Source organism: Hylobates moloch, unplaced genomic scaffold (genome assembly GCF_009828535.3).
Source record: "Hylobates moloch isolate HMO894 unplaced genomic scaffold, HMol_V3 SCAFFOLD_1, whole genome shotgun sequence".
NCBI classification, from domain to species: domain Eukaryota; kingdom Metazoa; phylum Chordata; class Mammalia; order Primates; family Hylobatidae; genus Hylobates; species Hylobates moloch.
In genome coordinates this window covers 113,496,447-113,511,786 of record NW_026652276.1, presented here as the reverse complement: position 1 = coordinate 113,511,786, position 15,340 = coordinate 113,496,447, and the positions used below count along the sequence as shown (strand labels likewise).

The following is a 15,340-nucleotide window of genomic DNA, read 5'->3' as shown; positions in this document are numbered from 1 at the left end:
TGTATGTATTTTTAGAAAATGTTTATTTTTTTTGTGTGCAAAAAAAATTAATAAAAAAAAAAGAAAAAAGAAATGTCTTTCTCTAGGACCTGGAAACCATTGCTTTGAGTTGTAAATGGTTTACATTTCTGTTGGACGGTAGGTAACTTCATAAAATATTATTAAGCCAACGGAAAGCTTATTTTGCTTTTGAATATAGCTAATTTAAATTTTCATAGAATATACCCAATATATGGATGGCCTTCTCAATTAATAGTTTTATTTAGGATAAACTATATATGACAGATTATGCTGTTAAGTCTTCTACTTAAAGACTAAATAAGGTGATTTTTATTTCTGGTTTTGTAATCTCAGCAGATTGCCTATGATGCATAACACATTCTGGTTTAATTATGTAATAAAACAATTTTCTTCTACCATTTTAGAGTGTCTCTGAGGTTGGAGATAATTTTGTTTTTAATTATGCTTTCCAAATACTGTACAGAATTACCAGACAGGATATAAACACAGGAGGTATGCACAAGGCTTTAGTTCAGAGAGGCTTTTCTCTCTTTGGCTTGCCCCAAAATCTGCAGGCAGAATATTTCTCTGCCTATTTGTGATACACAGTCCCTTCCAGAGCAGTTCAGCGAGATTTGTAGAAAAATAGCTTCATAGCAGAGCAATCAGCCATTCCAGCCCCATCTTTCAATGCACTTGGCATCTTCAGACCTGAAAGTAATTCCAACACCATGGGAACCTGAATCCCAGATCTTTAGCCAATGGGCTAACGTTTTGTAAATTTTATCTTTTCAAAAAACTAACTTTTCCTTATGTTTATCTTTTGATATTTTGTATTCATTTCTGCTATAATTTTTATTTTTTTCTTCTAATTTTGGGTTTGGTTTGCTCTTTTCTAGTTCTATATGATACGTCAATAGTTTATTTGGAGTTTTTTTAAAACTTTTTTTGATGTAGGCACTTATTGCTATAAACCTTCTTAGTACTTCTTTCACTGTATTCATAGTTATGTTTTTCATTTCATTTTTTTTTTTTTTTTTTTTTTTTTTGGGGCGGGGGTTTTTTTTTTCCCCCAGGCTAGAGTGCAGTGGCGCGATCTCGGCTCACTGCAAGCCCCGCCTCCCGGGTTCACGCCATTCTCCTGCCTCAGCCTCCCAAGTAGCTGGGACTACAGGCGCCCCCCAACACGCCCGGCTAATTTTTTTGTATTTTTAGTAGAGACGGGGTTTCACCGTGTTAGCCAGGATGGTCTCGATCTCTTGACCTCGTGATCCGCCCACCTCCGCCTCCCAAAGTGCTGGGATTACAGGCTTGAGCCACCACGCCCGGCCATGTTTTTCATTTCTTTCAAGAACATTTTAAATTTTTTTCTTAATTTCTGTATTGGCCCACCAGTCATTCAGGAGCATATTTTAATTTCTCTGTGTTTGTATAGTTTCAAAAGTTTTTTCTGTTAGTGATTTCTAGTTTTATTCTATTATTGTCAGAGAAAATACCTGATATAATTTTATTTGGGGGGAGCTTATTTTAAGAGTTATTTTGTGACCTAACATATAGTCTATCCTTGAGAATAACCCAGGGGCTGAGGTGTAGAATTTGTATTCTGTGGCTTTTTGATGAAATTCTTTGTAAATATCTATTAGGTCTATTTGGTCCATAGTGCAGATTAAGTCCAATGTTTATTTGTTGATTTTACTATCTGGATGATGTGTCTACTACTGAAAGTGGGTTGCTGAAGTCTCTAGCTATTATTGTATTGGAGTTGATCTCTCTCTCTTTAGCTCTAATATTTACTTCATGTATCTGAGTTCTCCAGCGTTAGGTGCATATAAACTTGCAATTGTTACATTCTCTTGCTGAATTGACCACATTTTTATAATATAATAACTTTTGTTTTCTCTTTTTATAGTATTTTTCTTGAAATCAGTTTTGTTTAATATAAGTATAGCTATCCCTGCTCTTTTTTGGGTTTCCATTTGCATGGAGTATCTTTTTCTATCCCTTTATTTTCAGTCTTTCTGTGTCTTTATAGGTGAAGTATGTATCTTGTAGGAAACAGATTGTTGGGTCTCGTTTTTATTCTTACCCACTTGGCCTATCAATGTCTTTTGATTGAGGAGTTAAATTAATTTACATTCAGTGTTATTATTAATAAATAAAGACACATCTGCCATTCTGTTATTTGATTTCTTGTTATGTGGTATTTTCCCTCTTTATCTCCATTTCTCTCTCCCATTCATCCTGCCTTTCTTTTAGTAAAGATGATTTTATCTAGTGGTATGTTTTATTTTTTATTTTTTGATTTTATGTATGTGTGTCTTATAAGTTTTTTTATTTGAGGTTACCATGAGGCTTGCAAATAACATCTTATAACCCATTATTTTAAACTGATGGCAACTTAACACTTATAAAAATGAACAAACAAGCAAAGAGAAAACTAATAAAAAATACAGCTTAACTTTATCTCCCATTTCTATTATGTCATTTCTATTTATATCTTATTATATTGTCTATGTCTTAAACTTATGTAGTTAGTATTTTGAATAACTAAGCCTCAAAAGTAGAAATATAAGACTTATGGCCTTAAGGAGGTAGAGAAAGTTATTATTTTTAATAATTATAAATATGCACTAATTTTTTTTTTTTTTTTGAGACGGAGTCTCGCTCTGTCGCCCAGGCTGGAGTGCAGTGGCGCAATCTTGGCTCATTGCAAGCTCCGCCTCCCGGGTTCACGCCATTCTCCTGCCTCAGCCTCTCCGAGTAGCTGGGACTACAGGCGCCCGCCACCACGCCCGGCTAATTTTTTGTATTTTTAGTAGAGACGGGGTTTCACCGTGGTCTCGATCTCCTGACCTCGTGATCTGCCCGCCTCGGCCTCCCAAAGTGCTGGGATTACAACCATGAGCCACCGCACCTGGCCTTGGACTAATCTTTTAGTCTTCTCAAAATACGAATAGTCTACACACCATATTTACAGTGCTAGAAAATTTTGTGTTTTCTGTGTCCTTCATATTACCAATGAGTTTTGTACCAGATGTTTTCTTATTGCTCATTAATGTTCTATTCTTTTAGATTGAAGAACTGCCTTTGGCATTTTTGTAGGACAGGTCTGGGGGTGTTAATAAAATCTCTCAGCTTGTTAGTTTTTTTAATGATTGAAGGATATTTTTGCTGGATATATTATTCTAGGATAAAAGTTTTTTCCTTCAGTACATTAAGTATGTCATGTCACCATCTCCTTGACTGTAAGATTTCCACCGAAGAGTCCACAGTCAAACATATTGGTCCTTGTTTGAATGTTGTTTCTTTTCTCTTGGCTGCTTTTAGAATCCTTTATCTTTGACCTTTGAGAGTGTTATTATTAAAGACCTTCAGATGGTCATATTTAAGTGAATTGTGCTTGGTATTCTATAACCTTCTTGTACTTGAATATATATGTATATATCTATATATTCGAAGTTCTCATTATCCCTTTGAATAAACTTTCTACCCAGAACTTTTTCTCTACCTCCTCTTTAAGGCCATAACTCTTAGAATTGCCCTCTTGAGACAATTTTTTTTGTGTGTGTCTCATCTGACTGTATCTTTTCAAATAACCTGTGTTCAAACTCACTGATTCTTTCTTCTGCTTGATCAATTCTGCTGTTGAGAGACTCTGATGCACTCTTCAGTGTCATTTGAATTTTCAGCACCAGAATTTTTGCCTGATTCTTCAAAATGATTTTAATCAATTTGTTAAGTTTATTGGATCAGATTCTGAATTTCTTTTTTTGTTGTTGTTATTTTGAATTTTGCTCAGCTTTTTCAAAACAGCTGTTTTGAATTTCCTGTCTGAAAGGTTACATATCTCTGTCTCAGGATTTGCACACTAGTGCCTTATTTAGTTTTAATGAGGTTGTGTTTTCCTGAATAGTCTTAATTTTTGTGGATGTTCATTGATGTCTGGGCATTAATGAGTTAGGTATTTATTTTAGTTTTTGCATTCTGGGCTTTTTAATACCTGTCCTTCTTAGAAAGGCTTTCCAAGTATTCAAAGGGAATTGAGTGTTGTAATCTAAGTCTTTGATCATTACAGTCATATCTGCATTAGGGGACACCCCAACCTAAATAACACTGTGATGCTTGCAGACTTGTAGAGGTACCACTTTGGTGGTCATAGGTAAGATCCAAGAGAGTCTCTGGGTTATCAGGCAGACTCTTTTTCTATTTTTTTACATTCTGCCAAATAAATGGAATTTCTCTCTCTCTCCATGCTGTGCTGCCTGGAGCTGAGGTTGGTGTAACACAAGCACCCCTGTGGCCACCATCACTAGGACTACACTAAGTCATACCCAAAGCCAGCACAGGACTGGCTCTCACATAAGGCCCACAGTGACCACTACCTAGCTACTGCTGATGTTCACTCAAGATCCAAGTTCTCTTCAGTCAGTAGGTGGTGGATCCAGCCAGGCTCATGTCCTTTCCTTCAGGGCAGTGAGCTCTTACCCACCCTGGGCGAGGGGTAGCAAAATGCAATTTGGTAGGAAGAACATGGAGTCAGAAACCTTAGGAATCTACTTGGTACCCTATTCTGCTGTGGCTTAGCTGGCACTGAAGCCATGAGACAACATCCTTCCTACTCTTTTCTCTCCTTTCTCAAGCATAAGAAGCCACTCCCCATGGTCACCACCACCCAGAGCCCACAGTAAGTACTTCCAGGCTACTGCTGATATCCAGTGAGGACCCAAGGGATCTTGCGTCAGATTGTGGTGAACTCTGCCAGGCCTGCTTCTTTTGCTTCAGGGCAGTGGGTTCTTCTCTGGCTCAGGGTGGTTCCAGAAATGTCATCCAGGAGCCAAGGCCTGAAATCAGTGACCTCAGGAGCTATCTTGTTACTGCTACCTCACTATCGCTGAGCTGGTAATCAAGCTTCAAGACAAAGTCTCTTTTACTCTTCCCTCTCTTTTCCTCAAGCAGGAGTCTCTCCACATGGCTGCCATAGCCTGGATTGCACCGCACTAGGTCTCAACCCCCAAGGGCTGCAAGAAGTACTACTTGGTTACTGCTGATGTTTATTCAAGGCCAAAGGTGATGAATCCTGCCAGAACTGGTACCTTCCCTTCAAGGCAGTGTGTTCTCTTCTGGCCCAGGGTATGTCTAGAACTGTCACCCAGGAACTAAGTCCTAGAAAGGGGGCCTCAGGGCGTTTTCTGGTACTGTATTCTACTGTGGCTGAGATGATGTCCAAGTTGCAGGACGAAGTCTTCTTTACTCTTCTCTCCCCTTTCCTCAAGTGGAAAGAAAGATTTTCTCCTGGAGCTGTGAACTGCACTGCCTGTGCCTGGGGTAAGGATGATGCAGGCACTTTCTTGGCCATCCCAGTTGGCATCTCACAAAGCACCAGGATTTGCCCAGAAATTGCAGTCCCAGTGGTTCACACTGCCTTTCAAGTTTATTTAGAACCCCAGAGTGCTTTAGCCTATGTGATGCGGCTACCTGAAACTAAAGTTTTGATTACTGAAATGGACACTTCCTCTCTGACTATGGCTAGTCTGAGTGCTCCCTCTGTAGGCTCTGGCTGAATTCTGCTCCATGTGGCTTTCTGCCATGACAGGCAGCACTGAGTTTTACTGCTAAGTCTCACAATTACTGCACTCTCCCTTATGTAAGCCCACAGATTTTCTGTCTCTGCCAAGGTGCACTTCCAGGGAATAGAGGAGGGCTGCTATTGGCAATTAACAGCTTTGTTACCCTCTTCAGTGCCTCTTTGATTTGATGCTAAAACTAGGTCCTGTGATCACTCCCCAGAGTTTTGGTTCTTATGAAGATGCTTCTTATTTGGATAGTCATTCTACTTGGTGTTTTATCCGGGGGATGGTTGCTGGAGGGTGCTATTTAGTCGTCTTGCTCCACTTCCCCCCTGCAGCCATGTTGTTTGAATTAAATGCCACTTGTGAGGCTAAGGTGAGCCCAGGGTCAACCACGAGTGCTTTCAGATACTTTCACGAGAGGTGAGTTTAGTTTTAGTCCCATATAAAGATCATAGAGACTGCTTTGCTTGGATTTGGTAGGGGCAGGTCACTGCGGCCCATATTCTCATTGCTGCAGTAGAAATTTCTGGCATCTGTGGCAGAGAAGGGCAACTGAGTGTTGGAAAGGGGAAACTCACATTTTGGTTTTTACGTAGGAGTTTACTGGTTCTAAACCTCTCCTGTGATAAAGGACAAAGGCAGACTTTATCTGCAATTCTAGGACCTTCTGCCTGTGGTGTGGTGATTTTAAGGGAAGGAGTTTCACTGATGCTTCAAAGGCATATTCTTAAGAAACAGGTTTAATTTGTGCAGATAATCACACCTGGAAGGGATCACAAAGAAGGAGAAGAAAAATAAAGAAATGGCTTATTCTGAGGTGAATGTGTCTGAAGTCAGAGACTGTGTCCACTTTTTCTTCTGAAATATGTGTGTAGAACTTGCAAATGTTAACTTCTTTACTTGTGATGTTCTTTTTTTTTTTCTTTTTTGAGACGGAGTCTTGTTCTGTCGCCCAGGCTGGAGTACGGTGGCGCAGTCTCGGTTCACTGCAAGCTCCGCCTCCCGGGTTCACGCCATTCTCCTGCCTCAGTCTCTCCGAGTAGCTGGGACTACAGGCGCCCGCCACCATGCCCAGCTAATTTTTTGTATTTTTAGGAGAGACGGGGTTTCACCGTGGTCTCGGTCTCCTGACCTCGTGATCCGCCCGCCTCGGCCTCCCAAAGTGCTGGGATTACAAGCGCGAGCCACTGTGCCCGGCCTACTTGTGATGTTCTTGCCTAATCAGTTTAACTCCTTTTTCACTTTTTATTCTCATAATAGTCAAGGGGCTCTGAGAAATACTTCTTTCCTGTTTACCAGAGCCTTCTCTTTATTTTCTACATCGTAGCTTTTAATAAGCCATGAAAAAATTGTCACCATGAATTTATAACCTGCAGCATTACAAATGGTCCTTTTGTGGCTGTTGAACATGGAAAGGTGTGGATGCCCAAGATTCCTGTTTGAGATGGGATCAGGTCCTTGGTTATCACTGAAGAAGGAGACCATGTACTGTTTAGCTTCCATTAAATCTATGCAAAACTGCTTATAAAAATGCACATTTAATGAGAATGGTCTTTATTGCCTAGGATAACTCAGAAAGTTCTGAATAAAAAATAATTAGAAGAGACTTCCTCTCTAGGATGCTAAAGCAAGGAAATAAGAGAGGACACAAACAAATGGAAAAAAAAATCCATGCTCATGGATAGGAAGAATCAGTATGATGAAAATGGCCATACTGTCCAAAGTAATTTATAGATTCAATGCTATTCCCATCAAGCTACCATTAACTTTCTTTGCAGAATTAGAAAAAACTACTTTAAATTTTATATGGAACCAAAAAGCCCATATAGCCAACACAATCCTAAGCAAAAAGAACAAAGCTGGAGGCATCATGCTACCTGACTTCAAACTATACTACAAGGCTACAGTAACCAAAACAGCATGGTACTGGTGCCAAAACAGATATATAGATCAATGGAACAGAACAGAGGCCTCAGAAATAATACCACACATCTACAACCATCTGATCTTCAATAAACCTGACAAAAACAAGCAATGGGGAAAGCATTCCCTAGGTAATAAATGGTGCTGGGAAAACTGTCTCGCCATATGCAGAAAACAGAAATTGGACCCCTTTCTTGCACCTTATACAAAAATTAAATCAAGATGGATTAAAGACTTAAAGGTAAAACCTAAAACCATAAAAACCCTAGAAGAAAACTGAGGCAGTACTCTTCAGGACCTAGGCGTAGGCAAAGGCTTCATGACTAAAGCACCAAAAGCAATAACAACAAAAGCCAAAATTGACAAATGGGATCTAATTAAACTAAAGAGCTTCTGCACTGCAAAAGAAACTATCCTCAGAGTGAACAGGCAACCTACAGAATGGGAGAAAAATTTTGCAATCTATCCATCTGACAAAGGGCTAATATCCAGAATCTACAAGGAACTTAAATTTACCGGAAGAAAACAGCCCCATCAAAAAGTGGGCAAAGAATACAAACAGTCACTTTTCAAAAGAAGACATTTATGCAGCCAACAAACATGAAAAAAAACTCATCACTGGTCATTAGAGAAATGCAAATCAAAACCGCAATGAGATAGTATCTCATGTCAGTTAGAATGGTGATTATTAAAATGTCAGGAAACATGATGGTGAGGATGTGGAGAAATAGGAACACTTTTACACCGTTCTTGGGAGTGTAAATTAGTTCAACCATTGTGGAGGACAGTGTGGCGATTCCTCAAGGATATAGAACCAGAAATATTGACCCAGCAATCCCATTACTGGGTTTGTAACCAAAGGATTATAAATTATTCTACTATAAAGGCACATGCACATGTATGTTTATTGCAGCACCATTTACAATAGCAAAGACATGGAACCAACCCAAATGCCCATCAGTGATAGACTGGATAAAGAAAATGTGGCACATAAACACCATGGAATACTATGCAGCCATAAAAAAGAACGAGTTCATGTTCTTTGCTGGGATATGGATGAAGCTGGAAACCATCATTCTCAGCAAACTAACACAGGAACAGAAAACCAAACACCACATGTTCTCACTCATAAGTGGGAGTCGAACAATGAGAACACGTGGACACAGGGAGGGGAACATCTCACACTGAGACCTGTCAGGGGATTGGGGGCAAGGGGAGGGAGAACATTAGGACAAATACCTAACACATGTGGAGCTTAAAACCTCGATGACAGGTAGATACGTGCAGCAAACCACCTTGACACATGTATACCTATGTAACAAACCCACGTGTTCTGCACATGTATCCCAGAACTTAAAGCTTTTTAAAAAAAAGTTTAACCAAAAAAGAGAAAGACTTATTTATATACACCATTAGAGATCACAGAACATGGGAGATATTTGTAGCTTAAATTTTGCTTAAAACTGATGTTTCCTCATGACTAGACTCAGATTAAGTTGACCCTTTTTTGTGTTAATGTTAATCATAGCACAGTAGTGTCGTATCCTTTGTTAATCAGCACCAGATACAAATTTCTTTTAATATAGTTGATCTTCATTTATTTACTTGGTAAAAATGCTCTCTGATAGATATTTTTTCACTCTAGAATTAATTATTGTACTCTTTATTTTTAACAGGTACCTTGAGTAGTTTTATCAAGTGATGTGCAAAAACAAGATTAAGCCACATTTAATCTGACAGCTCTTCTTACCTTCTCTTTGCGTATAGCTTCCTATGGAAAATGAAGGCTCTCATCTTTCTTTACTGGTCAAATAAACTAAAAACCTAGGCTGTGACACTTACTGAATTTTTGACAAAATATTCTCCTTGGGCCAGAAGCAATGATACCACTGGCAAACTTCTTATCAATTCAAAAAGTCAAGCTTTACCCTAGATCTTCAGGGTCAAAATCTGCATTTTAACAAGATCTCCTGTTTACTGCTATACACAATAAGATTTGAGAAGTATGCTTTGAACTCACTATGAAGTTTCCATATGGGAAGTATAGACAGCTCATCTTGTATTATGTAAATATAGCATTAAGTAGTGTACATGCCTGTGTTAATGTCCTTCATTTTATACTGTATCATCAAGAAAAGTATTGCACATACACTCGTTTCGTGATCTTATGCCATCTTTTCTCAGAGTTAAAAATACGTTAGAGAATATTTCTGTGCTAGAAAGTATCCTATTGGCTAACTCCAGTAACTCATATCAGTCAGAACCAGCTCTCTTTACTGTCATTTTACCTGATGTCAAATCAAGAATTATTTCTTTGGTCACTTGGTAAATATGTTTTGTTTTTCAGGGAGTGTTGACATTCAGGGATGTGGCCATAGAATTCTCCCCAGAAGAGTGGGAATGCCTGGACTCTGCTCAGCAGCATTTGTACAGGGATGTGATGTTAGAGAACTACGGAAACCTGTTCTCCTTGGGTGAGAATAACTTCAATATACAACTCATATTCTACATTAAATATTTTATTTCCTCCTGTTTTTTTTTTTTGAAGTTCTGCTTTGCATAAATGAGTTTCAGAATCCTGCTTCAAAAAGAAAAAATTTGGTATCTGTTTAGGTAGTAAATATAATCTTTAAGATGTTTCATCTTAACATTAATCTTTCCCTTTTTTGAGCTCATCTGTATATTTCAGTATAAATTATGGTAATATCAGAAATTTAATAGCATAAAATATTGTTACCCACACCTAAAAATGCAATTTTCACAACTGATTTTTGATTCAATATTACTGGGTAATAGAGCTAATAACCCACAAATTTACTTTCTAAATATTCTGAAGTTTCTGTTACGAAACAGTAGATTAGAATTAATTTTCTAGAGTCTTCTATAATGTTCTCTCTTCTCTACTGAGCATAGTACTAGATTGGTAATCAGATTATCCTAGCAAGAGTCATGTTATTTTTTTCTAATAAAACAGGTCTTGCTATCTTTAAGCCAGACTTGATTACCTATCTGGAGCAAAGAAAAGAGCCCTGGAATGTGAAGAGACAGAAGACAGTAGCCAAACACCCAGGTAGGTGGGAGTGAATGAAGCAAATGACACAAATGACGGATCCCAATGTCAAGGAGGAAGCCAGACCTTTAAACATGCTTCCAGAAGCTCTGCTCCAGTGGAAATCGTTTCTGAGAAGCCTTCATTTCTTTCTCTTGCTTTAACATAGGGGAATTTTTTGTCCCATTCTTGTGAATTTTCTAAGCAGCGTACATCCCCTTCAGTAATGTGTGTTGTTGTTGTTGCTGCCGTTGTTGTTTTTTTTGGTGTTTGTGTGTTTTTTGAGTTTACAGTGATAAAGTCTTTTTCATGGCTTAAAAGAAAATGCGTGATTTGACTGCTTTTCCATTGCTTGGGGGAAACAGCAGTATCTATTTTTGAGAAACTATGTTAAACCATTTTTTTAAGTTCTGTTTTTGGATAATGTCTAAATGTAGAAGTTTTGGTGATATTGCAATTTGGACCAGAAATCCCAGGAACACCACAAAAAGATGTGTGCTTCCTGGTTTATAATTTTCTATTCTATGGAGGCTTCAAATGTGATTTTACAGAAATTTATACTCAGTTAATTATATCAAAACACTAAGCATCTCCCTAAATGAAACAAACTCTAAAATAGTATTACTTCAAATGTTATTCTTTTCATATAAACAAATGTTGGCAAATGTGGCCAAATTCCTCAACTGTAATATAGTTCAGTGTATCTACTTCATACATTTATTAAATATACTATGTCATTGGGGAGCTTGCAACATTGCTGAGTACATATTAAACTCTCAATCTTTATTTTAAATGACATCATTTTGTGATTTTATTTAGTATAAAGCTTACTGTGACTGTCATTCATATGTATATATATATAAACACATGTATATATGAATGTGTATGATAGACACATATAATACCAGTAATGTCAATTTTTTTCACAAATAATAATTGAATACCTATATATTATATATAATGTATTGATTTTATATCTGTATACATAATGAAATGATTAATACAATCAAATTAATGAACAAACGAATTTATAACCTTGCATACTTTTTTGTAGTGAGAACAATTAAGATCTCTCAGCAAATATTCAGCATAACTAACAGTATTACTTTCTATAATCATAAAGCTGTACCTTAGGCTACCATAACTTATTTGTCTTTTCACTGAAAATTTGTACCATTTGAACACTTTCCCCACCTCTAGGGCCTAGCACTCACCTCTATACTCTCTTCTTCTAGGAGTCCAACCTTATTATATTCTCCATAGAGGTGAGATCATACAGTATTTGTCTGTTTTGGTGATGTTTCACTCAGCATAACGTCATCTAGGTCCATCCATGTAGAAATGGCAGGCTTTTATTATTTTTTATGGCTAAATAATATTCTATTTTGTATATATGCCATGTTTTTTTTTTTGTGCGGTCAGTTTCCACAAACACTTTAGATTTCTTTTGTATCTTGACAATTGTGAAAAATGCTTCAATGAACATGGAGGTGCAGGTATTTCTTTGAGATAGTAAATTTATTGTATATGCAGAAATGAGATAGTTAAATTGTACAATAGTACTATTAAAAATTTTTTTAAAGAACCTTCATACTGATTTTCATAATGTCTCTAAGAAATTACACATCACCAAGAATGTACATCATTTTTTTTCTTTAATATATTCTTGTCAACACTTGTTATAAATCTTCTTTTTGGTGTTAGCAATCCTAACAGGTATAAAGTAATATCTCACCATGAATTTAATTTGCATCTGCCATATTGGTGACATTGAGCACCTTTCTACATACCTGTTGCCCAACTATATGTTTTCATTAATTAACATTTATTTAGTCCTTGGCTTATTTTTAAATCTTGTTATTATTACTGTTATTATTATTACAGTTGCCTTTTATTTATATGAATTTCTTATGTTTCTTGTGTGTTTTTGATACTAACCACTTATCAGATATGGTTTTCTTATTCTATTTTTCCCTGGTTATGCAGAAGCGTTTTAGTTTGATGCAGTTTAATTTGTTTATGTTTGCTTTTATTGCTGTACTTTTGCTGTTGTATCCCCAAATTCATTTTCAAAACCAATATTAAGGTTTTAAAATATTTTCTTTTAAGATTATTAAGAATTTTGTCATACATTAGAGTCCTTATTTTATATTTAGTTAATTTTTAAATACAGTGTAAGAAAAGTGGTCTAATTTTATTATTTTACTTATGGGTATTCCCTTTTCCCAGCCCCAAGTGTGGAAGAGACTGTACTTTCTGCATTATGCATTCTCAGTGCCTCAGTGTCAGATGAGTTGATCTTACATGGATGGATTTGTTTCTGGGCTCTCCATTCTGCTCCACTGATATCGGTGTGCATTTTTATCCACAGAGCATCCTGTTTTTATTACAATAGCCTTCAAATGTAGTTTAAAATTAGAAAGTATAATGCCCCTAGCTTTGTTTTTAATTCTCAAAACTGCTTTGGCTATTTAAAGTTTCTTGTAATTCCATATAAATTTTAAGATTGAATTTTCTATTACTTTGAAAAATTGTACTAAAATTTTAATAGGGGATTTATTGAATCTAAATTTTCCGATTTTATAGACTGCTCTCAGCAGGTACAAATCTTCTCTTGGGTCAATTAGCTGATAGAATCTTTTTGGGTATGCAGTGGAGAGGGGTTATACGTGGGTTGCACGGCTGCTTCTTGGTCTGTTGTGGAGTTTGCCTTTAGTGGGTTTGTTACCAGGAGCCTGGGTAGTTGTTAATCCTGTCTTATTTCTTGGCAGATTGAATTGCCTTCAGGACTTTGATATGTAGGGCTAGCACTAGGGCAGTGTTCTGCAGTAGGTTTGGCATATGGTGTGCCTGCCTGATGTGTGTTTCTTTTTTTTTTTTGAGACGGAGTCTCGCTCTGTCGCCCAGGCTGGAGTGCAATGGCGCGATCTCGGCTCACTGCAAGCTCCACCTCCCGGGTTCATGCCATTCTCCTGCCTCAGCCTCTCCGAGTAGCTGGGACTACAGGCGCCCGCCACCACGCCCGGCTAATTTTTTGTATTTTTAGTAGAGACAGGGTTTCACTGTGGTCTCGATCTCCTGACCTCGTGATCCGCCCGCCTCTGATGTGTGTTTCTTACTGAGTATGTGGCAGGATTTCCTCAGGTCACTCTCTGGATACCTAGATTGGCAGAACTGGCCATGAACTGTGACTATCGGTGCTGAAACTGTGTCACTGAACTGTTTCAGAGAGCACAGTAAGGGCCAAGGTCTGCAGACCTACTGCTGTAACCACAAATAGGCATCTTTCTTTGGGTCTCTGGATGTGCAGAACCACTCCTTGACTATGGCTGGAAGGAGCTGGAGATAGTTATAGAGTCACTGTAGAATTTTAAGTGGGTCAAAATAGGTGAACCATTTCTTGATCTGTAGCCAAGACCAAGGGTTTTCAAGTTTGGCACCTGAATGAGGGCCTGCCTTTTCAAAATGACTCCAATCAATCTTTAGCTCTAGCAGGTTTTAAAACCCTCTCCCTGAAAAACAAAATTATGATAAAGGTCTCTTCTTTGATAAGGGGTCTCACTGTATCACCCAGGCTGGTCTCAAACTCCTGGCCTAAAATGATTCTTCTTCTGCCTCAGCCTACAAAGTTGCTAGGATTACAGGTGTGAACCACCAAGTCTGTCTCTTTCTTATAAGACTGTACTAGGGGTAATGAACACCCTTACCTTTTGTTCATATTAGAAAGTCTTTATTTTTTTCTTACTTTTTAAAGTAAATTTCTCCCAGATTAAGTATCTTTGATTGGTAGCATTTTTTTTCATCACTTTGAAATTTGGGAAGTTCTTAGGCCCTTTTTTCTTCAAATAACCTCTCTATGACTTTTCCCCTGCATTCTTCTTCAAAGACTGCTTTCATGAATATATTGGTCTCCTTAATGGTATCTAATAGGTTACATATTCCATGTTGATGTTTTTCAATTTTTTTTTGTGGTTTTTTTTTCATGACTCAATATTTATAAATAACATGTCTTTAGTTTTCTGATTTTTGTTTTCTGGTCAATTATTCCATTGTGACTCTACAAAATTTTTCAACAATTATTTTTCTGTTCCACAATTTCTACTGGGTTCTTTTTTTCTTCTATTTTTGAGTTATTGAGCATACTTAGTATCATTATTTGGACATCTTTGTCAGATAATGCAAAGATTTTCTTAAGGATTTAATTTTGGAAATGTATTTGTTTAAGTGGGGTATGTTTTCTGTCTTTTTTATGTCATGTCATCCTTTTTTGAAATTTGGAAACTTAAAAACAGCCATCTAATCTAATATTTAAAGACTTGCTTAAAGACTGGCTATAGCAATGGGCCGGGCTATAGATTTTCTGTGCTTCACAAACATGTTCTCAGTTGTCTTTGGATTTTTGTGTGTAATTTCTAAGATAAAGAGATTTTTCCTCATTTTCTTTTCAGATTCTATAATCTTTTGCTTCCCTAGTTGACTGTGGCACTGCAGTTCCTCTAGTATTGTAACAAGCATTCACCTTTCTTCTAGCACATACAAACTATAATTCTCATTACTCCATCATTTTCATATTAAGGGAGACAGACTCTATTAATTGGACAGTCTCCTATAATATCATAACTTTAAACAGACCCACTGTTCTAGATCTCTCCTGAGGGTAGTACTGGGAGTTGATTGTGCTTCACTTAGCCCAATTGGTGTTGAGGGAAAGAAAGGTTGTGTTGGAAAGTCTTTAAGCTAGACCTGGTTACCTTCTGCAGCATAGAAAATATTACTGGAGTGTGAAAAGAGTGGAAAG

General features: G+C 37.3%; 1 protein-coding gene across 1 annotated transcript in view; it reads left to right on the top strand.

Moving 5' to 3' along the window:
• LOC116812221 (putative zinc finger protein 727) overlaps nt 1-10,577 on the top strand; it is a 36,976-nt gene extending 26,399 nt beyond the window's left edge. Inside the window, exons 3-4 of the mRNA XM_058444598.1 lie at nt 9,841-9,967; nt 10,468-10,577. Coding sequence (XP_058300581.1) covers nt 9,841-9,967; nt 10,468-10,577 — 237 coding nt within the window. The remainder of the gene's footprint in view (nt 1-9,840; nt 9,968-10,467) is intronic.
• Nucleotides 10,578-15,340: the final 4,763 nt, after the last annotated feature.